This window comes from Mustela nivalis (genome assembly GCF_964662115.1).
Source record: "Mustela nivalis genome assembly, chromosome: 18".
Taxonomy (NCBI): domain Eukaryota; kingdom Metazoa; phylum Chordata; class Mammalia; order Carnivora; family Mustelidae; genus Mustela; species Mustela nivalis.
In genome coordinates this window covers 3118385-3141977 of record NC_139037.1, presented here as the reverse complement: position 1 = coordinate 3141977, position 23593 = coordinate 3118385, and the positions used below count along the sequence as shown (strand labels likewise).

Sequence of the window (23593 nt, the reverse complement as noted above, 5' to 3'; positions counted from 1 at the left end):
GAAAGAAGGACCGGCCAGAACGTGAGGCCCAGGAAAGCCGGCTGCAGGAGGCCGGCTGGTTATCACCCGTCAGGGCCGCACTGACGGACCACTCGCCGCAGGCCAGGCGCGTGACGGGGGCTTTCTCCGTCGGTCTTCATGGCTCCCACTAACCCTAACCAGACCCATCTCATGGATGTGGAGACTGAGGACCAGGGGGAAGAAGAACCTGCCCTCAGTTGAACAGCTGGGCAGACCCTGAACAGTCTGTCTGACCCTGACGACTGGCGCTCCTCATAACCACGGTGCTGCACCACGGAGCCAGCGAACTGCCTGGAAAGAGCCAGGCGGGAAGAATTTTCCATTCTGGGGGCTCTGCAGTCTCCTGCCGCTTCACGCGGCCATCGTCACAGGACATCTGCTACTGACAGTAGGCCAACGAACGAGGGGCTGGGCTCCAATAAAACCTTTTCTTTTCCTTCCTTTCTCTTTTTAAAGTAGACTCCAGGGACCCAACATGGGGCTGGAATCTCACCGCCCTGAGATCAAGACCGGAGCTGATACCAAGAGGGCGATGCTGAAACCAACGGAGCCACCCGGGTCCCCCACCCAATAAAACTTTATTGACAAAAACGAGCAGCGGGCCCAAGGGCTGTGGGCCGCCAGTGGTCCCTCGGAAGTCAGCAGTGTGGATCTGGAACAGCCACGCCCGAGGTTCTAACAGGCAGTAACAGAACGCGAAAAGCCTGAGCCTGCTTAACGCCAAAGACAAGAACAAAATCTGAGCCCCAGCTGCTGTTGTCAGTGACAGTCCTGCCTCAGATGGGGGTGCTGGGCTTGAGGAAATGAATGAGTTTACGTCAAGCACTTGCCTAGCAAGCCAGGGGCCTAGAGGGTGCTCAATCCCTATTAGCTTTCTCTATAATCATCCATAAAGAGCGTCTCACGGAGTGCTGGCCACAAAAGGAGGCTCTGATTATTGTTATCTCTAACGGGAGGGAGCCTCCCTGCTCCCTCTCCAAGGCCACTTCCTCTTCGAATATTCCCAAATTCTAAAATAAAATGCTAATGGGGAAGAGCCACACTCCTCCCTGGGCCCCACATTTGCATTTTAACAGGTTCTGGGAGCTCGGCGACAAAGCCCACATTCTTAATCGTGAAGCATCGGGTCACGCAGTGGGCCCTGGAGAGATGCTCAAGGCAGAGGAGAGGAGAGGGAAGGGGGGGTCGGGAGGAGGGAGGAAAGGAGGAGAGCAGGACTCCAGCGAGTCGTAAACCCACCCCCACTCCGGGGTGGGGGCTGCCCCGCCTCTAGCAAGAGGGAAAAAGCTCTCAGGAGATAAAGCCTACTTTGGGGATTAAAACCAAATGCCAACCCTGCCCCAGACAAGGAGCTCATTTGTGCTAAGGCCAGAATTGTTACTTGTTAATTATGGGCCCGCCTCACGCCATTAAAAACCCATTTCCGGAAGGGGTGGGCTTGGCTGGGATTCCAGGGGGCCAGGCCCTAAGGAAGCAGGGGATGGGGAGCAGAGTCCAGTGCCCCAGAAGTACTGAAACATTTCGGGATGCCACAGGGAGGCTTTCTAGCAGGTGGAGGTCACCTGACTTGGACTGGGCCCTGCCCTGGGGCACGCTCTGCTCTTGGTCCCCAGTTGAGAGCAGGCCCATCTGCCAACACCCTGGCCTCCAGGACCGGCCTTCCCTGCGGGTGAAATGGGGAGATGCTGGGGGCGCCTGGGGGGGGGCTCCGTGGGTTAAAGCCTCTGCCTTTGGCTCAGGTTATGATCTCGGGGTTCTGGGATCGGGCTGCGTCGGGCTCTCTGCTCAGGGAGGAGCCTACTTCTCCCTCTCCCTCTGCCTGCCTCTCCGCCTACTTGTGATCTCTCTCTCTCTCTGTCAAATAAATAAGTAAATAAATATCTTAAAAAAAAAAAAAAAAAGAAAGAAAGAAAGAAGTGGGGAGATGCTGTGCAGCAAGGCCAGACAGACTTCCCCGGAGACCTGGCTCTGCCCCTTTCCCGGCTCGAGGGGAGGGGCTTTCCAGCTTGGCTGCCCACTGGGAATCACGTGGGAAGTATGAAAATGACCAGGGGAGGACCCACCCCCAGAGCGCCTGGGTTCACTTTTTTTTTTTTTTTTTAAAGGGTTCCAGGTCCCACTTGGGGATTGAACTCATGACCCTGAGCTCAAGACAGGAGCTGAGATTAAGGGTCGGATGCCTAACTGACTGAGCCACCCGGGCCCCCCCTGGGGCTGCCATGGATTTTTATAAAAGTACCCAAGTGACTCTACCAGCAGGGGCAGGGGACCCGCGAGCTAGGGTGACTGTGGGAACACAGGGCACGACTCTGAGCCTGTCTTCTGGCTGCAAAAGGGGTTACACCAGTTTTGCAGGCAGGAAGTACCAGACGTGGGGCATGTGGCTGCCGAGCGTGGGAGACACGGGCAAGGGTGAGCCGCTGGCCGGCGCCTGGGGGAGCCCGGGGTTGGGGACTGCGCCGCTTCCTCACACCACCCCGTGGGGTGGGTCCGGGGCTCTGGACCCTCGAGAAAACCGAGGCTCAGAGAAAGAAGGTGCTGGGAGGGCGGGGCCCGGTGGCTCCAGGCCTGAGCTCTCGCCCTGCCCCTCCTGGCATCCGCCACCCCTTCTCATCCTTCAGAAGCCCAGAGCCAGGCCTATGCCCAGGATGCCTCGGTTCCCCCTTGCGGCTCCCAGCTGCCCCCAGGCCGCTCCCGGACCACCACCGACACCTGTGGCCCTGGGCAGGCTGCGTGGCTCACGGGCGCCCCCTGCTGCTTTTTTGGAGAATGGCATGCTGACTGGTGCCCGGCTTGGAGACGGCCTGGGACCATGTCCCCGGGGCTGTGCCCATCTCCCTTGGGCTGTGCCCATCTCCCCAAAGGCGCCGTCACATACACACAGTGGCTCTGTTGGGCTCACGGTGTGGTGGACACCGGAGCATACACCGAGGCTTCAACACAGCCGGCAGGGAACCCCCTTTGGACCTTGTTTCTTCCCTGGCCAAACAAGGTAAGTCGTCCCCACCTCCAGGGCCGCTGTGGGGGACTAAGACGCGCTGAAGTCCACACCCTCGCTGGGGGTTGGGGGTGTGTGGGGGTGTGTGGGATTGGGGGGTACAAGTCCTATGGGCGTGTGCTGGCCCTGCGGAGCGTGCTCTGAAAGCGGATGTGGTTATTAATAGCGCGAGATTCTGGCCTTAGCACCTCCTCAGATTGAGCCAATATTGAGCACCTACTGGGTGCCGCCCAGCGGCTCTTACTCCCAGCCCCCTGACTCCCAGGTCAGAATCCTGGTCCCACCCTTGCTGTGGGACAGCTGGGGGGAGGGCAGCTCCCCCAAAATGTTCCCGGTCCCAACTTAACCCTGGGAGACCCATTTTCCTGGTTGGATCAGACCAGCCCCAGGCTCCAGGGACTCTGGACCCTGACTTTCAGCACTGCCAGTGGGCTGGGACCCCGCCTCGCTTGGCCCCAGCCTTCTCACCCGACTCTCCCTTCCCTTGTGGCACAGAGCCGGGCCCGCGGAGGTGCTCAGGCGGCAGGGGGTGAGCGAGTGCCCACTATGTGCCCCGCATTGCTGCAGGTTCTGGGGACGCCGCAGAGGAGGAAAGTCTCAGCATGCTTCTCCGCTCCCCCCCCCCAAACCGTGCCTTCCTCCACCCTCCAGGGCCCCCAGTGTGGAAGCGAGGACCCAAAGATCTCAGCATCGGCTGGAAAAAAAGAGAGAGGGCCCTGGTGTTTCAACCCGCTGTCGGGAGTGTGTGAGGCTCATGGAGGGGAGTCACCAGGTGCTCCTCCCAGTGAGGCCGACAGCACAAGAAGCCCATCTTCCAGAGAGGCACACTGAGGCGCAGAGGAGTCAGGCCGTGCCCAGGGTCACGTGGGAACGGACATGGAGCCTGCCTTCCCAGGGCCAGCCAGCAAACACTTTCCAGAGCCTGGGTCAGCAGTAAGAAGCAGATGGTGGGAAGGAGCAGCAGGATAGGGTCAGGAGTCCGCAAAGGACTCCCGGCAGGGCCAGTCGGAGGGCGGCAGGAGACACAGAGGGAAGGCCAGGGCACTTGGGTCAGCTGCAGCAGGCACAAAGGCCCTGGGGTGGGAACAGGGTGCGCTAGGGCCAGCACTAACTCCTCGAGATGACCAGATGTCGGATTCAGTGTAGGTCTTTCAAAAAACACGCCGACAACTGCCTCCAAGGGTTTCAGATGCACTTAATCTTTTTTTTTTTTTTTTTTTCATTCCAATTAAGCAGAAAGCCTTGCATTATTATGGACCAGGCCAGGGCGGTGAGGACGGTTTTACCTTTTGGAGGCAGCCTGGGCCCAGTGGAGCCAGCAGTGGATATTTTAAATCTCTTTTTAATTAAGGAAAAAGCCCCAGCTTGCGTCAGGGATGAGCTGCTGGAGCAAGAGCCCGGGAGGAGGAGCCGGAGAGAGGGAGGGGTGCGGTAGGGAGGGGCGAAGGCTGGGGCGCCTGGGTGGCTCAGTGGGTTAAGCCTCTGCCTTCAGCTCAGGTCATGATCTCAGGGTCCTGGGATCAAGCCCCGCATGGGGCTCTCTGCTCAGCGGGGGGCCTGCTTCCTCCTCTCTCTCTGCCTGCCTCTCTGCCTACTTGTGATCTCTGTCAAATAAATAAATAAAATCTTAAAAAGAAAAAAGGAGGGGTGAAGCCCCCCCCCCTTCTGTGCCCCCTGCAGCCCACCTGCCCAGCCTTGCTGCCGAGCACCAGGGAGGACCCTGGTGCGCTCCTGGCCCCGGCTCCGGACCCCAGCCTCTCTGGGAGGCTTTGTGGGACTCGGCCAGGGGGCTGAGCGTGCAGGGAGGCCCCAGGTCACAGAAAGTAGGCACAGCAGCGCCTGGCCTGTGGGAGATGCTGCTGAGTGCAGCTCCGAGGTCCCCACGCCTGGTCCTGACCACTGGAGGCTGTAGCGCCCTCTGGCGGTGACACCGAAAAATGTCTCCAGAGGCGGCCAGGGCTCCTGGGGGTTGGAGTTACCAGATGAAATACAAATTAAAGAACCAAAAAAAAAAAAAAAAAAAAAAAAAAACCCAAAAAACCAAGTAATTTTTTAGTAGAAGTTCCGTGCAACATTTGGGACATACTTACACTACACAGTTACTCCTTGTTTACTTTAAGTTCAAATGTAACTAGGCATCCAGTTCCCGCCCCCCCCACGGAAATCTGATAACTCTAGGTAATGGGGTGGGGGTGGGGAGCAAAACACCCTTTCCCCCCGTTAAGAAGTCGAGAACCACGGTCATAGCTGTTACTAATCACCCCGATACCTCGGCCTTTCTGAGCAGGCCCCGAAGAGCTGCTGGTTTCCTTTGTCCCTTGCAGCAGGGAAGGAGTCACCGGACCCGGCTGAGGACGGCCAAGAGTCACAGGGCCCTAGTGGCCCTACTCTGCCTTCCGCCAGCTGTGTGGGCTGAGCAACTTTCTTACCCTCTCTGAGCCTCTGTTTGCAAACTCACAGACAGGGTGACTGATGCCTTATTAGGATCAAGAACTTTCACCCTGGAGAGTGACCTGTAACCCGCAGGGCCCTGCTAAGGTTGTGTGAGCTTAAGTGGAAGGTGTCTGGGGAAGCCTGGCCCAGAGCAGCACTCAGGGGGCCTGGGACTGTTACCACTGCCACCAGGGGCCCCGGGAAGGAGTTTTCAGCTGGTGCCAGAGGTAGCAGGTGGGCAGGGCCATCCTGAGCAACGCTGTAAGCCCCGGGGACCGGGATGTGCCCAGCTGCGGGAAGCTGACGCAGGGCAGGGCCCACGGATGGGCGGCCACACAGCAGAGCAGATCAAAAGCTCTGGGCCAAGTGGCATTTGGCATTGGGGATGCAAGAGCCACCAAGGACAGCTGAGGCTGTGGTTTCCCCCAGGGAATCCTCCAGGGAGGCCTGGCTGCCTCCTTCCGTGGGCTCCTGGGCCAGCTCCTTGGTCACACGCCCTCCTCCCCAGAGGCAGCACCATGCCGGCTATAAAAATCTGGTGACAAATGACGTGCGAGGGTGACAGACAGGAAGTGCACTCAGCTCTGTCCCAGGGTGTCCCAGCCCTCACTGTGCAGAAACGGAGGCTCGGGACAAGTTCCTGGCTCCACCCTGGGTCTCCCCAGTGACTTCAGAGGAGGGTCGGAGGGCTCGGGCACCTGCTCAACAGAAGAGGTGACACGCCCAGAGGTCAGGGGCAGGGAAAGGACAGAGGCAGGAGAAAGCCACCAGTGCTGGTGGGGGTGGGGGTCTGTTTCTCCGCGAGGACACTGGCGGGTGTGTGCAAGGGCACGGGGAGCGGCTCCCCGACAGCCTGTGACCCTGCTCTGCCCGAGCACCGCACGTCAATAAGAAGGCAAACCTCTCCTGCGGAAACGAAACGAAACTTCTCCGAGATAGCACCTTTCACCCGTGAGATCAGCAAGAATGAAGAAAAAAAAAAAAGGCTGTTACCACTGTTAGCTTAGTCACTCCCCACGTGGGAATGCAGAGGCTTCGGGCGCGACTCCTAAGGTCACGTGGTAAGACTCTCAGGAAGACAAGGGTGCCCGTGTTCTGACCCAGCAGAGCTACTCCGGGGGATGTCCCATGGCCAGGCTCCCTGGCAGGTGAAAGATGGGCTGGGGAAAGGTGACACCAGGACACTGGGCCACATGAGGGACTACTTGCCACTGTGCAAAAGAGCACACAGCAGGTCCGCAAGGGAGCCTGTTCCCACGCCTGCAGACACCTGCCCGGGGAACGGCAGCTCTAATGCCACCATGCACGTTGCATAAAGGAAAGGGATACACCCAGGATCATGTCTGGGCATGCAGATGTAGAACATTCTGGAAGGAGACCCACAGAAGCAGTTAACTAGGGCTGCCTCCCGTCGGGTGGCTAGGAGAGCAGCAGGGGCAGACGGAGTCTTCACTACGTCTTCTTTTCTACATTTTACGTTCTGTACCACGGAATTTACGTTCTGTACCACTGAATATATAACATACATATTTCTGAATATATGTTTGATATATTCAGAAAATAAAGTGACGAGAAGGAGCAATAAAACATTTCCTGAGAGGGGGCCGACACAGACAGACGGGCTAGCGGGGGAGGAAGGAGGAAGGTGGGCTGTGCTGCTGCAGGAGAGGTCTGATCAAGGTGAAGGAGTGAGAGAGTGAAGAGGCAGAGAGAGAGGCAGGGGCAGGGCTGGGAATCCTGCTTCTCAGGAGAGGGGCCCAGTGTGTGGTCATGGGGCCCGGGGACGTCTCCAGAGTCCCAGAGGGTGGGGACACTGGGCCCAGCTGGTCCCTCCAGGCCAGAGACATCGGCTGCGTAAGACTCCAGCCTGTTGGGCCCTGCTCTTGGCTGACCCCCAGCCACCTTGTTTTTCATGGCTTCTCCTCTGGGAGGCAGGCATGGCTGCTGTTCCTGTGTCTCCTTCCAGAACACTCTCTGTCTCCACGTACAAACACCCTCCTCAGCGTATTGTTTCCTTACTCCGACACACGTGGCAGTGCTAGACCTGCTGTTCTGCCCCGGTCCCTTTCGCGGAGCCGTGTGCGTGGGACACGGCTCCCCAGCTGTTGGGACAGAGCTGCCTGTCCTTTCTCATGCCTTCATGGTCTCCCCAGCATGGTCCCGCCTTCTGACCGACACATGGGAAGCGCGTGCCTAGGACGCCAGGGTGGGCTGTCAGGAGCTGAGGCTGGCTGTGGGGGGAGGCTAGGACTCAAAGGACAGGCGTCTTCAGAGCCTGTGCCTTTTTGGCCCATAGCCCCTGGCCCCACAGTTCCCCACTGGAACCTGTGGCCCGAGTGGACATTGTGCGTTATGCCCCAGGCTAGTCCCCAGTGGGCCTAAGCACTGCCCACCGATGGCCCCCCAGGACCTCTCTGCCCCCAACCTGGGAGGGACTGAGTGGGGCACTCAAGGAGCTTAGGGTACACAATTTGAGGGGGCCCCTCCTCAGGGCCAGCACACCCTCACTCTCCGCATCTCGGCCCTGCCCAAGGTCGTGCCCCTCCTGGCCCACTTCTCCAGCATGTCCCAGAGACAGGCAGGTTAAAGGCCTGTCCCCCTTGATCTGGAACAACTGTCCAGGGCCATCTCTGCTCCAAAGCCCCCATGCATGGAAGCCCAAGCCTACCCTGGGTACAGGTCCTCAGGCACGCCCCAGGCCAGTCAACCTGACCGTGACCCTCTTGGCTGTCCTTCCCTCCTTCCTCAGGACAGCAGGCGCGGGTCAGGGTGGGGGCGGGGAGGTGGTCCGCCTAAGCAGGACACGGGGCTAAATCCGGGCCAGGAGCCATGCTGGTTCTCCCAGGGAGACAGGGCGGGGCCACGTTAAGTACCATCTGCTTTGGCATTTAAGATAGTCTCTGATTATCTACCCCTCCTTGGAGCAGGTGGGGGTCTCCCTGTCCTCTGAGCCCCTGCCTCCTGGGTTTCCAGCCAAGCCAACCTTGTCCCCTGGGGCGGTCAGCCCCCAGCCCAGGTTCCATGTGAAAAGCAAGGATGCCGGCCTCCGAGAGTGGTTCTCACCCTGGGATGGGCAGGACAATCAGCCGGGAAGCCTCAGAAACACACCCGTACCCAGGACCCCCCCCACAGTAACTGAATCCCAGACCTCTGGGGAGTGGGCCAGGGCTGCGACGGGTCTTGAAAGCCTCCCCTGTGGGAGGCTTAGACCCCTGGTCTGCCCTGCTTCCGCGCTCCCTACTACTCACACAAGAAACTCTCAGGAGCACACCTCAGCAGCCACAGCCCTGGCCGCCCCAGGGACCTTGGCTCCCCCGGCTTGGCCCCACGGCCCTCGTCCCTGTCACACTCTCGTCCTCACTGCTCCTCTGCTCAACAAACTTGTTCTCGTCTCAGGGCCTTGGCGTCCGCTGTTCCCTCGGCCTGGAGCACTGTTCCCTGCCTCCGTGCGGCTGGCTCTGATACTAGGGCTGCAGGAGGCCTGTGCCTGTCTCACGCCCACTGGGGCACCACTTCAATTCCCTTTCCCGCTGTCGCCACACCATCCGCCGGTCTGGGTCTCACGTTCACACCCTCGTTTCTGCCTCTCCTGCATGGGGACAGGGCTCTGAGCCGTCCGCGGCCCTTGCCTGGGGCCTGGGGCAGACGCCCAACAGCGGGCCGCCCGCCGGTCAGCTGGGAGGTCACGTGGGAACACGGCATGGGTCTGGGCTCTGTACCCCGCGGGGAGGGGGAGCAGGGCAGACAGCGAGGACCCCCACAGGCAGGAAGCTGGGGTTCCCCTGAAGGCAGCTGGAAGCTGTCCAGTTGGGGACACGGAAGCTCAGTACACAAAGACGCTGACCTTGACCACATTCTACCTCAATGCGGGGCCCCACCATGTCACCGTCCTTTCAAACGCATGAAGCCCCGATGCAATCCGAAAATGGCTCAGAGCGTATTAGCCCAATGGGTGCCTTGATCCCTCCCTTTCCACGGAGCTCCCAGCCCCTACTGGAGTAACTCCTAAATTCCCTGCCCCCCCAAATCAGGCTGCTTTTCTCCTTGACCACCTGCTGTTCTCCCCCTGTCTCCCAGACCGGCTCCCCCAGGCCGGGTGGCTTCCCTGGTGCCACCCCTGCCCACAGACCCGGCCACGGTTTCCGTCCCTCAGCTGGCACTCGGGGGGCTGTTCCGCGTAACGTTCACCTCTCCCTCCCTCTCCCAGCAAAGGGGCTGCCTTGCTCCCGTCTTGCTCCCGTCGGAAGCCCCGGAGCCGGCCCTGGATCCGCGCACAGTAGGGATACAATCGATCGTTGTGCAACGAGCAGTCTCTCGACCAGCTCTCCCGCAGCGTCGGACGGCTCACACCCGGACTTGGCCCTAGGAGGAGTGCCGCATCTCTCATCTCCGCTCTGACCCGTGGCTAGTCTCAGGCTCCCTGACACCCATGAGAAACGGGCACTGCGACGGCCCGCCCCCAACCGCCCCATGCCTGGGTACAGGCCGGAGGGAGGGAGGGGCTCTGAGCCCCCTGCGAGGGAAGGGGGAGTAATGCCTGAGCAGTCAGGGGTGCCGGGGAGGGCGGGCCCGTGTCCCGGGCCCCACCGTCACCATCGTCACGTACGTGCTCGGCACAAGAGACTGGAGACCCCACCGGCGTCGGGCAGATCCCAACAGCGGGGTGTCCTCCCAAACAGACGGCCCGTGCTCCTCCAGACAGTCAAGGTCGCAGACAGGAGCGTCTCAGAAACTGACATGGTCCGAGGAGCCTGAGGGGGCGTGACGAGGAACTGTAAGGTGGGGTCCTGGGACAGCAAAGGGGCTGGCAGGGAGAACAGGAAAGCTGAACCAAGCCGGAGCGCGGCTGGCAAGGACTTATCTAGGCACGTTCAGAGCCCTCGAGGAAGGGACCCAGCCGAGGCAAGCTTTAACTAAAGGGGAAACTGTGAACCTGAAACTACTTTCTGGAAATCTAAAACTGTCTTAACAAATAGTCCTTAGAACACATGAGCGAGGCACCAACCCCAGAGCCAGTCTCCATCTCCTGGTGCCTTCCCACCTGGTCCCGGGCACCCCAGAAGGACGGTCCGCTGGGACCAGCCCGGCCCAGGAGCCTGTCTCCACAGCGATGCGGTCATTGACCGGGGCTGGCGCTGGTGCCCTCAGGGGAACGCCAGAGACCACACCGGCCCCCGAGGTAGCCCCACGGGAAAGCCCGCACCTCCAGATTGAGTTCCCCTGCACCTGCGGCTGCCACCAGAACGGGAAGGCACAAAGAGCCGGGCACAGGAAACCCCGTCTGTCAACAGCGCTGGTCTCAGATAACTCTCGAAGCCTGGCCCGGGAGATGTCCCCACTCATCACTCCATTTTGCAGATGGGGAAGTTGAGGCTTTGACACGTGAACTGATTTGTACGATGTTGTGGATTGCCAGGACACATCTGGGATCTGAACTCAGATCCTTCTGACCCTGGAGCCCGGGCACCAGTGTTCTCAGACTTGAACAGGCACTGGAATTCCCCCCAGGGTTTGTTAAAAACCCCCAGAGCTTCTGACTCAGTAGGTCTGGAAGGGGCCCACGCATCTGACCAGTTCCCAGGGGAAGTGGAGGCCGCAGGTCTGGGGGCCCGACCCTGCTGCTCCCTGGGGCAGTGCAGCCTGCTGCTGGCCTGGAGAGAGCCTGCTCCTGAGCACAAACTGGGAAACCACTCGCCCCTCTCCTGCCCGCTGAGCCAAGCCCCTCCTGGCCGGCCAGGGGATGCAGGGCTGGTGAGAGCGGCCCTGTGCCTCGGTCTCCCCACTGTGAAGTGACCTACGCTGTCCAGCTGTAATGAGGCACATCAAGGGAGCAGCGCCTGGCTCCCAGCCACGCCCGGCCCACGCCAGCCCTTCCGCCAGAGGGCACGGGAGAGGCGCTCTTTGGACAGCGGAGCGCTCTCCTCTCACATGTCACAGCTGCCACAGCCAGGCCCTTGGGCAGCAGGACCCACTCCCAGTGCTCTGCTGTGCCTGCTCCCCTTTGGGACCAGAAACAAAGATTTTGGCACAAGTGTGTTCCTCTGTTCCATGCCACACTCACGTGTCCCCACCTCTGCTGTCAGGCCAGAGAAGCACCTTCCTGCCCTGCCTGTGCGGGGCTCAGGGCTGAAAGGATTCGTGGTGGGCTGACAAGTATCCCCCCAAATCCACATCCACACAGACCCTTAGAATGTGGCCTTATTTGGAAATAAGTTCTTTGCAGATGTGACTCGTTAAGAATCTGGGGATGAGGACGCCTGGGTGGCTCAGTGGGTTAAGCCTCTGCCTTCGGCTCGGGTCATGATCTCAGGGTCCTGGAATCGAGCCCGCATCGGGCTCTCTGCTCCGCGGGGAGCCTGCTTCCTCCTTTCTCTCTGTCTGCCTCCCTGCCTACTTGTGATCTCTGTCTGTCAAATAAACAAATAAAATCTAAAAAAAAAAAAGAAAGAAAGAAAGAAAAAAAGGCTGGCTGTAAATCCAAGACTGGTGTCTTCTAAAGAGAAAGGACACAGAGCGACACAGGGAGGAGGCCGTGTGAGGACGGAGGCAGACCCGGGAGGACGTGGCCACAGGCCTGGGAGCGCCTGGAGTCCCCAGGAGCGGGAAGAGACAGGGAGGACCCTGGCTCAGAGCCTTGAGAGGCAGCGTGGTTAGAAGCATAACCTCCAGCCATGGGGGAATGCATTTCTGTTGCTCAGAGCCCCTCAGTTTGGGGTGATACGTTACAGCAGCTCCAGGAAACTCCAACACCATCTTACAGACTGTGAAGCTGAATGAGAACGTGTTGATAACGTTTCTGGCTACAGCGACTGTTTCAAATGTCAACTTAAAATGTTACCTTCTGCAGAGGCCAAACCCACGGTGGTTGAAGCAAGGCCTCTGGAACAAGCCTCCCCGCGGTTCAGATCGCACCGGGTCCCGGCTGTGTGGCCTCAGGCCAATGGCACTGCCTCTCTGTGCCTCAGTGTCCTCATCTAGAAACTGGGGATCTTGGGGGGGACTCACTTGGGTGTCGCGGAGACAGGGGAGCGGATCCACACAGAATAGGCACGGAACAGGGTCCTGTCCCAGCTGGGCCCCCAGGAAGAACTCACCATATATTCTAACGACTTGACTGGGTCCTTCCGATTTCTGGGATTTATCCCAAAGAAATACTAATTTAACAAATCAGAAATCAAAGATGTTCAAAACGGCACAATTTACAAAAGCAACAAGCTGGAAACCACCCAGAGGCCCACTCCTGGCGGGCTGGGACACAGGCCTTAGAGAGTGGAAAGACACAGACCAGGGACACTGGACACGTCGCAGTCCCACCGCGGGGGAATACCACGCCTGTGGGTGTGAGGGCCGAGAAGTAATGTGGACAGCAGTGCGCAGAGAATGGGCCGTGGGGCACTGTGCCCTTTGTAGCTGGCCTGTCCCTTCCGGGAGGAGGAGGAGGGTCTGGGGCCTCTGGGCTGGTGGGCCTGGGTCGTTTTGGTGAAGCACAGAGAGAAGGTCCAGTGCTCGGTTCCCTGTGCTCCCCCACTCCCTCCCCCTGCCTGTCACACCCCAGAGATCTGCCGCCTCCGGAGGCCAGGGCTGGGTGAGGCTGGTGTGGGCAGAGGGCTGGCAGCCCCGGGCCGGGGACAGGCCCTGACGAGCTGTGGTGCAAACGAGCGAGCAAACCTCGCTGCCCCGGCGACATTCCAGCCCTTCGCTCCTCCAGGGCCTTGGCTGACTCGTCAAAGACGTCCTGTCCCCGCAGCCGAAAGTGGAGGCAGCCCCGTGTCCACGGGAATGACCCATCAACCACCGGTGGTCCATACACGTGGGGAACAGAAGTCAGCCTTGGAGAGGAAGGCTGTTCTGACACCTGCTACGGCAGGGGCGGGCCCTGAGGACGTTACGCTGAGTGAATCAGCCTGTCACGAAAGGGCAGTTACTGTATCATTGCACGCGCGGGAGCCCCCCCGAGTAGGCAAATCCGCAGAGACGGAAGGTAGGACGAGGGAGGAGGAGCTGGCGGGGGGCGGGGGGTCAGGGGGAGCGTGGGAGTGGGACGGGGACAGTGGAGAAGGTCTGGAGGTGGTCGCTGGGGACCTCTGCGCGATACCATAAACGCACGTAATGTCTGGGGGCTGTACACTTAAAAATGGTAAAGACAGCACATTTTACGTGACACGTATCTCACCACGATTAAAAACCAAAACAAAAAGCTTGTACCGAATGCCTACTCTGTGCCCAGCGCCGGGGAGACCCGGCCGCGAAGTCCAAGGGTTGAGGGTCCTGGGGCACCAGGGGCTCCGTCCAGAGGCAACTACGGGCTCTCCACCCCGACAGATGCTGGCCCAACGAATGCCCCCCACTCCCTCAGGGGCTCAGCCTGCGGCCTCAGAGGGCCAGGCCCTGGAGGGGCGTGGGCTGCCTCGGGCTCTCCGGCATCTCATCCCCACCTTGCCCTCCACACCCGGATTTTCTCCAGGGGAGCCACTGCCCTGAACGCCCGCGTCGTCTTGGAGGAACTGTCCATCAAGATGCCTCGCCCCCTGGCCAAGGGGGCGGGGCATAATCCGTAAGCTGGGCCCACGGGGCCTCTGCTGAGCTCACCCATCCCAGCAGCGGGACACAACGTGGTCCTTCACTCTGGCCTGCACCTTCCCGCGCCCCTGACCTCCTGCAGCGAAGGGCCAGGGCCAGGGCACCTCCGAAACATCCAGGAGGTGAGTCAGCGCTGCCGGGCATGCCACACATGGGCGAGGGGCCACCAGAACGACTCCCGGACTTCCAGCTAGGGAGCATGTGTCCCTGAATAACGGGCATCAAGGGGAGATCTGTAGGGGCCATGTTGGTCTGCAGTGCCCCTGGGTCATCTAGACGCAGGCCAGGAGGGTCTAGGACACAGGACAGGTGTCTGGGATCCCTCTGCCAACACCTACCACATTCCACAGTGACCTGGTGTCCTTCCAGACCCTCTCCCTGTTGGCCTTGCCCAGCCCCCAGCACGCCGGACCTGCTATGTCAGTGGTAACAGGCCTGCAGGGTCGGGGCTCTTCCTCCCTTACTCTCCAGGGTTGGGATTAATCCCCCTGAGGGACAAACCAAGGCCCAGGGGCACTGCGACTTTCTCTGTCAGTGACAGGGAAGGCCTGCAGGGGCGCTCAGCGTCAGAGCAAGCCTTTATAAGGCACCTGCTGTATACAGATGCTGCCTTAAGCAGTGGTCCCCCTCCCTCTCCAGGGTGGATCCTCCTACTCTCCAGCCTCACGCCTCCCCCCGCCACCCCTCTCCCAGGCCCAGAGATGCTGGTGGGGAAGCTCTCCCCTTACCTTTCAGGCAGGACAGCTTGAGCCCCATGGCGCCTCGGTGGGCCTGTGGAGAGAGAGGAGGCTTGTTGGTCTTGGCCATGTGCAGCTGGCCCCCGCCCCGCCCCCCCCACGGGTACACAACAGGAAATAGCGGGGAGAGAAGCCGCCAGAGTCTGGTGAGGTCAGGGTGCGTGCTGACATCTGCGCTGAGTTTGCTCAAAGATGAGTCTGTGCTGGTGGAAAAAACTTTCCGGCGCCTCAGAACTGCATAGACGGGAGATCTGGAGGGTGGGGTGCGGTCGAGGTGAGGGCGTGGTCGGGGCTGACCTGGCCTTTTCTTTTGGGGCCAACAGTGGTGGCTGGCTTCAGAAGCAGGAGCAGGAGGACGTGGTGAGCTCACCTGCTGTCAGGGCGCCGCCCCTCATTTAAAACGCACGTGGACATCTAACCGATTAAGGGCACTAAGGCCTCAGTCCATGGGAGTTAAAACTGTCCCCACAGTCGGCCAGCATGGGGATTCCCCCTGAGCATTCGGAGCGATGGATAAGACAGGACGCGGCTGGCAGTGTTCGGCACCTGTGTGCTCCAGCCCCAGGACGTGCTACTCACTCACAGACGGGAAATCAAGGCTCAGAGAGCGGGGGTTCCAACCCCGGGGCTGCCCCAACCCCGGTCTGGGGCCTCTGAGGCTCTGCACACCCTTCTGGGGAAGAGGAGGGGGTTGCCTCCGTGCCAGGCTGCCTGGGGGAGGGGCGAGGAGGGTGGCCACGAGGGAAGCCCCTTGGAGCCCCGTGTGAGCGAGGCCCCACGTTGTGCTCTCCTTGTCCCGCCCAGAGGCCGGCGTCTGTGGCTAGGAAATGCTGGGGTTCCCCCAGGAACTCGCTACACGGGCGGTGCTGCCGGACCAGCAGCCTCGGGCCCCCGGGAGCTTGTTAGCAATGCCGCATCTCAGGCACACCCAGAAGCCTTGAGCCACAGTCGGTATTCTAACAAGGCCCCCCGGGAGCCGTGTGTCTGTTGAGGTTGGAGAAGCGCGTTCTGGGCCTTAAGATGGAAGACGGGGTGTGTGGGGTGGGGGAGCGGTGCGGGCGGGTGGGAGACGGGGAGGGTGTGGAGAAGCAGGAGTCTGGGAGGCTCGCAGGCTCGGGAGCTGGAGGGACCAGGAGGGGCTGGCCTGGAGAAACCCCGGGTGCGGGCTTCAGTTTTATCCAGGCTGGGTCTATGGGACAGGTAGGAAGGCAGGGGCCTGGATGCATTTCTTAGATGGGCTGGGGGCCTGCGGACAAGGCAGAGAGCACAAATAAGTGTGTGGGGGGGGGCGGGGGGGGGACAGGGCAGGAGAGGGGCAGACGGCGGTGCGGTGTCTCTTGACTTGCCTGCAGGCCGTGGAGCTGGGCCCTCCTGGCTGGACCAGAGCCTGGCTTATTCGGGTAACCACGGATGGGCTGTTCTACCAACCCAGGCTTCATTTGCCTCATCTTTAAAATGGGGATGATGCCGGGGGATCTGGGTGGCTCCGATGATTAAGCCTCTGCCTTTGGCTCAGGTCATGATCCCTGGGTCCTGGGCTGGAGCCCCACACTGGGCTCCCTGCTCAGCGGGGAGCCTGCTTCTCCCTCTCCTCCTGCCCCTCTCCCTGCTTGTGTTCGCTCTCTGTGTCAAATGAGTACATTTAAAAAATCTTAAAAAAATAAAATGAAATGGGGATGATGGTCTTGGAAGTCTCACTCAGCAGCAGGACGACGGAACCATCCGGAGGGCGCAGAGCTCCCGTCCGAGAAGTGTCCGATGCTATTATTTACACCAGCCACAGAGGGAAGACGGGCAGTGGTTTCCAGCTGGGGCCTTTCTCCAGGGGCATACTCCTTGCAGTGCGGTCCTGGGACCAGAGCTTGTGAGAGACGCCAGGGTCGCAGGCCCCGCCCCACCTGCAGGCTCGGCACCTTCATCTCAAACCGGGACCCAGGGGATGTCCGTGACCACCGCAGCGACCCCGAGCACTGTCTCCTATGACCCTGTGAATTCGCCTGGGCCCTTAAAAAGATACAGACACCTGGGTCCCACCCCAGAGACTCTAGGCTAATGGGCCTAGGGTGTGGGCCTAGCCCTGGGATTTTTTAAAAGCTCCCCAAGGGATTCTAATCATGGGATTGGATACCAAGGAGGGGGTGTCTTCCGGGGGAGAGGAAGGGCCAGGCTGGAGGAAAAGAGAGCCCAAGGCCAGTCCGGTAGGACTAACAGTCCTTGAGCATTCACTGTGTGCCCGTCACAGCGCGGGACGGAGATGGCTGGTCGGTCAATGCTCACAACAGCCCCTAGAGGCTGCGACCCTCCCCGTCCCCACTCCACAGAGGGGAAACAGAGGCACAGGGAGGATAGTTCACCCGCACTCTCAAATAAATAAGTAAAATCTTAAAAAAAAAAAAAAAAGACCAATACTGAAATAGTCAAAGGAAAGACAACTGTCTATGAGGTGACCGGATGCGGTCACCTTTCAGGGCTCAGATCTCGGTCATCTGCCTGCGTTTGTGAGAGGCCTTCGTGGCTCTGCGACACACACGCCCGGCCGTCTGGGCTCGAGGCCACTGTGCCTGCAGTGTGACTCCGACGGGTCAGCTAAATCAGCATATGCGTGTGCAGGCGCAGAGACCCTAAGGCAAATGTGGCTTCATCTCTGGGAAAGGACTCGGAGGGCTCCTCCGTGTTCCTGCGGCTTTTCTGGAAGCCTGAAACTACTTCAAGAGAAGTCACGCAAAGAAAGAAGAGCGGACACAGGCAGCAACGGGGGTCCGCAGCCTCTGTGCCCGACCCCAAGAAAATGAAGATGGATCAAGGAAGCAAGAGGAGGAGGAGGAAGCAGCACTGGCCGCAGCCTGGGTTCAGGGGACACAGGGACAAGAAGCTGCGTGGCGTCAGGCCAGGTCACGTCCAGGGGTCATGTGGTGTGCAGCGACTCTGTGTCTGCTTCCTAAAATTCCCAGATGGAGAAATATCACAAACCGGCGTTCCTCATCCCAGCACACAGGCCGTGACCCTGCCTCTCCCTCCCCACAGGACAGGACAGAGGCAGCAGGCGGGGAGTGGCCCGGAGGAATAAGGAAGAACCAGGGTCCAAGAGCTGTGTGACCTCAGGCAAGTCACTGCCATCTCTGAGCCAGAGGTGCTGACGTTCGGCCCCCCAGGTTCCCGTGTCCTCGCCTGTCAAATATTAGGCACCCTGCCTGGGGGACAGTCCTGTCCCCAAGCACTCCTGTGAAGGCACTGCCTTAGGGGTGTCCCGCATCATGGGCCCCGGCTCTGGGCTGCTGGGTCAGGAGGAGACACTCCCACAGGTGATCCACTCCACCCCCCACTGCTGGGGCTGCTGGGGCTGCTGGGGCTGCTGGCAGGCGGCCAGCCCGGGCAGTGACTGCGGGGAGAGCCCCGTGAATGGGCGAGCCCTTCGGAAGGGGAGTCTCCGAAGCCTGATTCTACAGCTGGGTGGATGGAGGCCTGACTGGGGAGGAGTGAGGCCGCTCCCACTTCCAGCCGTGAGAGCCCATAGATATCCATCTCCCTGAGGATTTTAAGAGGTCAGGTCCTGGGCCAAGATTATTATAAAAATCACTCCCCTCCACCCTGAAAATGTCCCGAGAAAGACATCACCGCTGCCTCCCCATTTTACAGATGGGGGTGGGGGGACAGAGCTCTGAGGGGTCCCGGGGCCAGGAAGCCCGACCCGGGCGGCCCCAGGGCTGCGTTCGGTACAAATGCACAGGTTTCTGCGACGAGGAAAAAGAGAGTTAATGGGAGGGAAGCGATCTCGGGGGAGGGGTCCACCCCCTTCACGTGGCTAGCCAGGCCCAGGGAACCGCTAGCTCAGGTATAAACATTCCCTCTTTCACACTTGGGCAGGAGCGTGAAACACCTCCCTTTCCTCGATGTTCCCTTTGAAATCTCAGATTGTTGATTATTTGAACAACAGCTTGAAGTTGAACAAGGTTCTTTCTTGCACCCCTACTGCCAAGGGGCCACCGCGGGGTCCTACCGAGGCAGGCAGGGCAATGACACACACCTCCTGCCGCGGGGTCTGCCTCCCCGCCGAGCCTCAGCGAGAGATGCGGGAGCCGCGCGTCAGCTGCTTTGCACACCACGCGCCTTCTCTAAAAGCCTGAGCATCTCCAGGGGAGAGACACACTCGGCTGAGCTGTCCGCGACTGTTTTCAGAGCACTCGGGAAGGAATGACCAGCCCACAGCGGTGGGAGTGCCCCAGCTTGCCTCCCACACGTTTGTCGTGCAGGGAAAGGGAAGCCGAGCTATTCTCTGCACTAAGTACACAGTCACGGCGAAGTACCGAGCCCACGGCATAGAGCCACCGAGGGACGGGGGGAGACCCAACTTCTTGAAGGCTGACCCCGGGGGGCAGGCGGACTCCCTTCAGGCACTACTTTTGTGGACCAGAGAGGCTGGGCTCTGGAGTGCGAGGGCACGTCTCTCTTGGAGGCAGTCCTAGGCATCTAGAGCAGGGGGGGGGCCGGAGTTAAAAGGCTCCAGATAAAATATCCAGTGCCAGTTTCTGCATGGGACATACTCAGACCCCAAATCCTTCATGAACTCACAATTCAAACTTAATTGGGTATCCAGTTTCCTGTTTTGTCTGTTTTTTAAGATTTTATTTTTGGGGCACCTGGGTGGTTCAGCGGGTTAAACCTCTCCCCTCAGCTTGATCGTGATCTCGGGGTCCTGGGATCGAGCCCCACATCGGGCTCTCTGCTCAGCAGGGAGCCTGCTTCCCCCTCTCTCTCTGTCTGCCTCTCTGCCTACCTGTGATCTGTCAAATAAATAAAATCTTTAAAAAAATATTTTATTTTTAAGTAATCTCCGCGCCCAAAGTAGGGCTTGAACTCGTGACCTCGAGAGTGAGCGTCCCGTGCCAGGTACATCCTATATTTTACTTGCCAAATCCGGCAGCTCTCCACAGCAGTGGTCTGGGTGCTCACGTGGGCTTCCCAGATGAGGACAGAGAGGCCCAGAGAGGGACCGTGAGTGCAAGACCGGGTCCAGCTGGAAGCCGGGTCTCGGTCTCTGCAGAGTACCGTCCTAGAGGGAATCGGAAAGATCCCCTGGAGGTCATGAGTCACTGAACTGAACAAAGACCTCACTTGAGCCCAAGCAGAGGGCTGGGGTGAAGAATCAGAGCTGAGGAATGTGACAGTTGGCCTAGGTGGGTGGGCCGGCCAAGGGAGGATGGGACCAGGTGCCACTCGCAGCCAGGGGGACGGGGGCCAGCTCTCCACGCCTGTTTCCTCACTGCATTCAGGGGAAGACGGTTCGGACGGGCTGGCCACCCTGGGCTCCTAGTCAGGCACACGGAACATCTTGGTTTTCTTCCTTCTTTAGAAAAGGCACTTGCTTTTTGTAACAGGATTAGAATTCCTGCAATTCCAGCCAAAGGGTCTGTGCCGGGAACAGATGCTACAAGTGTTAACACGCCTCCCATCCGGGTACACGGAGTGCAAACATGAGCATCTCCCTGACCTTAGCCCACGGACCTGCAGGAGGCTGCGAGCTCCTCAGCTCTTCGGGAGGGGAGGGGGAGGCGGGGACAGCTGCTTCCCCCACCGCGGCTCACCAACAGGAAGTCACAGAGGATGGGGGCGGTGAGATCCCCACCTATTTTTGTGTCCTGGAGAAGGGGCCTGGGCCACCTGAGGTCCAGCCTTGGCCTCCCTGTGACTGACCCTGTAACTCTGAGCAAAATACTTGCTCACTGCCTGCTCTGAACCTCTGCGTAATAATCAAGCTCGATGCTTACAGTTTGTGTAGCTTTTCGTGTTCTATGTCCATACCAATGTTTATTTAAAAATATGGGGTATGCTCTTAGAGGTCAAGTTAACGATTAATTCACCACAGGGTTAATTTAAAAGTATGCAATTAGGGGCACCTGCGTGGCTCAGTCAGTTAAGCGTCTGCCTTCAGCTTCGGTCACGATCCCGGGGTCCTGGGATCGAGATCCCGTATCGGGCTCCCTGCTCATCGGGGAACCTGCTTCTCCCTCTCCCTGCTGCTCCCCCTGCTCATTCTCAATCTCTCTCTCTCTCTCAAATAAATAAAATCTTCAAGAAAAATTTTTTGAAGTAGGCTCCACACCCAATGTGGGTCTCGAACTCACCACCCTGAGCTCAAGAGTCACATGCTTTTCTGACTGAGCCAGCCAGGTGCCCCCCAAAACATGCAACTGTTTTTCACAGCAGCCTTGATGATAGGACCCACAGACGACCAGCCCACGTCAGAGAGAACCCGCCAGCTCACCCCCTGAGGGTTTCTGGATGTGGCATGTCTGTGGGAGACGTGGGGCCCACCGCTGGCACCTGAGGGAGAGTGCCGCTGGGAGGGGCAGGAGGACATTCCTGGGGACTTCCTAGTTCCGGATCTGGCGTACACTCTTCATGTGCACACAGTCCCATGTGTATATGCTACATGCATAAAGCTTTAATGGGGGGAGGTGTTGCGCTTGCTGGTCCCAGAGGCCTGGCCTGACCCCTGCCATATTCCAGAGCAATTCACTGTCAGGCTCAGGGTTCAAGGCCCGGCCTTGCCACTTACCCGCCCCATGAATTTTACAAGCCTCCGTGTCCTCATCTGTAAAATGGGGACAACACCACTCCTTGGTCAGAGGATGAAAAGGGGCCAGGCAGGTGATAGGGACCGCAGGTGCTGGGGATACGTTAGAGAGCATCACTCCCTTCCCACGGCCACCGAGGGCAGGTTCCCAGCTCCAGGCCTCCGAGGTGACCTAAACCCCGGCTCAGTGCCCCCTGAGTGGCACCCCACAAGCAAGGGAAGGGCTTCCAGGGAGAGGAGATTAGGTGGAGAAGCTTTCAGCCTCCTTGGGGCTTGCGAAGGGATTAAGTCTTTCCATAAATACACCGCAGGCCACCCTCCCGCCCTCCCTTCCAACCAATCATCCATCCATCCATCCATCCATCCATCCGGAACCGGTACCCAGGGTGGGACAAAGAACCCAAGGTGGGTGTGGCCTGGACAGGCGAGGGCATTCCCGACCGTGGGGCAGGAAACCCCAGGGCCTGCCAGTCTAGCTCAGCTTCTCGCAGACTCAGTTTCCCCATCTGTAAGATGGGGTGTTGTGCCACAAAGGCTCCACTTTCTCAGAAGTGCCTCCACCTGCCCTTCCTCCGTGACCCTCCGGCTGCGAAGGCGGTGGGGACTGACTCGCCTCGCGGCTCCACCGCGGCCCAACAGAGGCGCCGAGTCGGCCCGCCCTTGACCCCGCCCCTCAAGCGGCCGGGCCGGCGGGTCGCGGGTCTGCAGAGCCTCCCCCGGTTCCGCTGAGCTCAGCCGGCCGGAGAAGTCGCGCGTGCGTTCACACTGGTCGCCCTTTGCGGTTGCAAACCTGCTTTGATGCCCTGGGAGGCCAGGGGGCCCCTAAGTGAGGCGGCTCATGAATAATATAGTTTGAAAGCCTCCGTAGAGGGGAAATGGTTCCTCTCGACGCCTCCTGCCCCCACCCCGGCCGGGCTCCTTTCCAGCTCTCAGGAATGGCGGTCTGGCCCGTTCCCGACGAGCTCGTGACAGCGCGGGGCGCCGGGCGGAGAGTGGGGGGCCAGAGGCGTCCACGCGCGGACACACCCCCACCGGCCGGGTAAGGCGCAGCACAGCCGGGGCTCTGGGCCCAACTTTCCCCAAATCCGCCTCTCGGCGGAAAAGTCCGCGAGAAGTTGGGGGGACGCCCGGGCCCGCGAGGGTGTCCCGTCGCCCCCCGGAACGCCCTGGCCTCCCCGGGCGCGCCCTTCCCGCCGCCGGAACCGGCGGGGCGTGCAGGCCGCCTGCTCGGACTCTCGGGGAGCGCGGCGTCCTCTGGAGGGGGTGGGCGGGCCGCGCCGGGCCGGGCAGCGGGGCGCGCGCGGCGCGGGGCACTCACCGCTTGCTGGGGGCTCACTGCGGAGCCGCGCCCGGGGCGCACGGGGCCCGCCCGGGCGCAGGCGGCGGCGGCGGCGGCCGGGCTCCGGGGGCCGGGGCGACGAGCCTGCAAGAGAGAGCAGCGGGGGTCATGGCCCGGGCCGGGCAGTGCACCGGGGCCCCCGCTACGCCCCGGCCGGCGCTCCGGGCCGCCGCCGCGCGCACGCCTCCCGCCGCCCCCGCCCGGCCCCCTCGGGGCGGGGCTGCCAGCGGCCCCGCCCCGCCCGCGGGCGCGGGATTGCTCGGGCCGGGCGGGGGCGGAGCAGGCCCTCCCGCCCGCCGCCTCCCGGGGACCGTGCCAGGGGCGCGCCCGGCGCCCGCGCCTCCGCCCTCCCGCCTCAGTTTCCTCTCGCCCGGCCTGGCCGGGAGGTGGAGGGTGTGGCCCGGGGAAAGTTCGGGCCCCTCCCCGGGGCTGCCTGCCAGGCTCCCTGAGGCCGTGCACCCCAGCCCTGGTGGGGTGGGAAGGGGCGCCGGGGTTCTCCCATGGTGAGAGGGCCCCATCGCTCGGCTGCGGGGGGGGAGGCCAGAAGTGGGAGGCCCCACCATCCCGCCATCCGCAGCTCGCTAGCCCTGCCCAGGGTGGGGGCCCTGGGAACAAGTAAGCAACATGCCCCCACCCCACCCCTCAGTCTTCGGAGAGCGGCGAGGTTTCAGATGGCCTTCGTGATCCGAAGGCAGCCTCAGCTTCACTTCTGGAGGTCAACCCCGGGTGCACCAAGAGGGGCGTGTGAAGGGACCTCCTGGCCAATGGCCCCGGCTTCAGGTTTTCTTGATGCCCAGTTAGGAGTAACTCTCCAGTTCCTCTCCAGGTGGATGTGAAGACCTTCTACCCGAACAGGTTTCTTAGGAGGCTTTATGATGAGAGGGTCTCTGACGGTATACCCAGCTAGCTAG

At 60.6% G+C, this 23593-nt stretch overlaps 1 protein-coding gene and 1 long non-coding RNA gene across 5 annotated transcripts in view; one reads left to right on the top strand and one right to left on the bottom strand.

Annotated features, from left to right (window-relative positions):
- LOC309853527 (uncharacterized protein C16orf74) overlaps window positions 1–22865 on the bottom strand; it is a 29650-nt gene extending 6785 nt beyond the window's left edge. The window contains exons 1-3 of one of the 3 annotated variants that reach the window (XM_082711648.1): window positions 22662–22865; window positions 14761–14803; window positions 86–184 (exon numbers count right to left, since the gene is read on the bottom strand). In XM_082711648.1, coding sequence (XP_082567774.1) covers window positions 86–184; window positions 14761–14788 — 127 coding nt within the window. In that variant the 5' untranslated portion in view covers window positions 14789–14803; window positions 22662–22865. The remainder of the gene's footprint in view (window positions 1–85; window positions 185–14760; window positions 14804–22661) is intronic. The other 2 variants (XM_082711647.1, XM_082711649.1) reach the window with 2 other exon arrangements.
- Window positions 1237–6917, top strand: LOC309853533. Of its 2 annotated transcripts, XR_014305797.1 has the most exons (3): window positions 1237–3013; window positions 3671–4815; window positions 4847–6917. It is a non-coding gene; the product is annotated as an uncharacterized lncRNA (long non-coding RNA). The 2 variants fall into 2 exon arrangements; XR_014305798.1 differs by having other exon boundaries at window positions 1237–4815.
- Window positions 22866–23593: the final 728 nt, after the last annotated feature.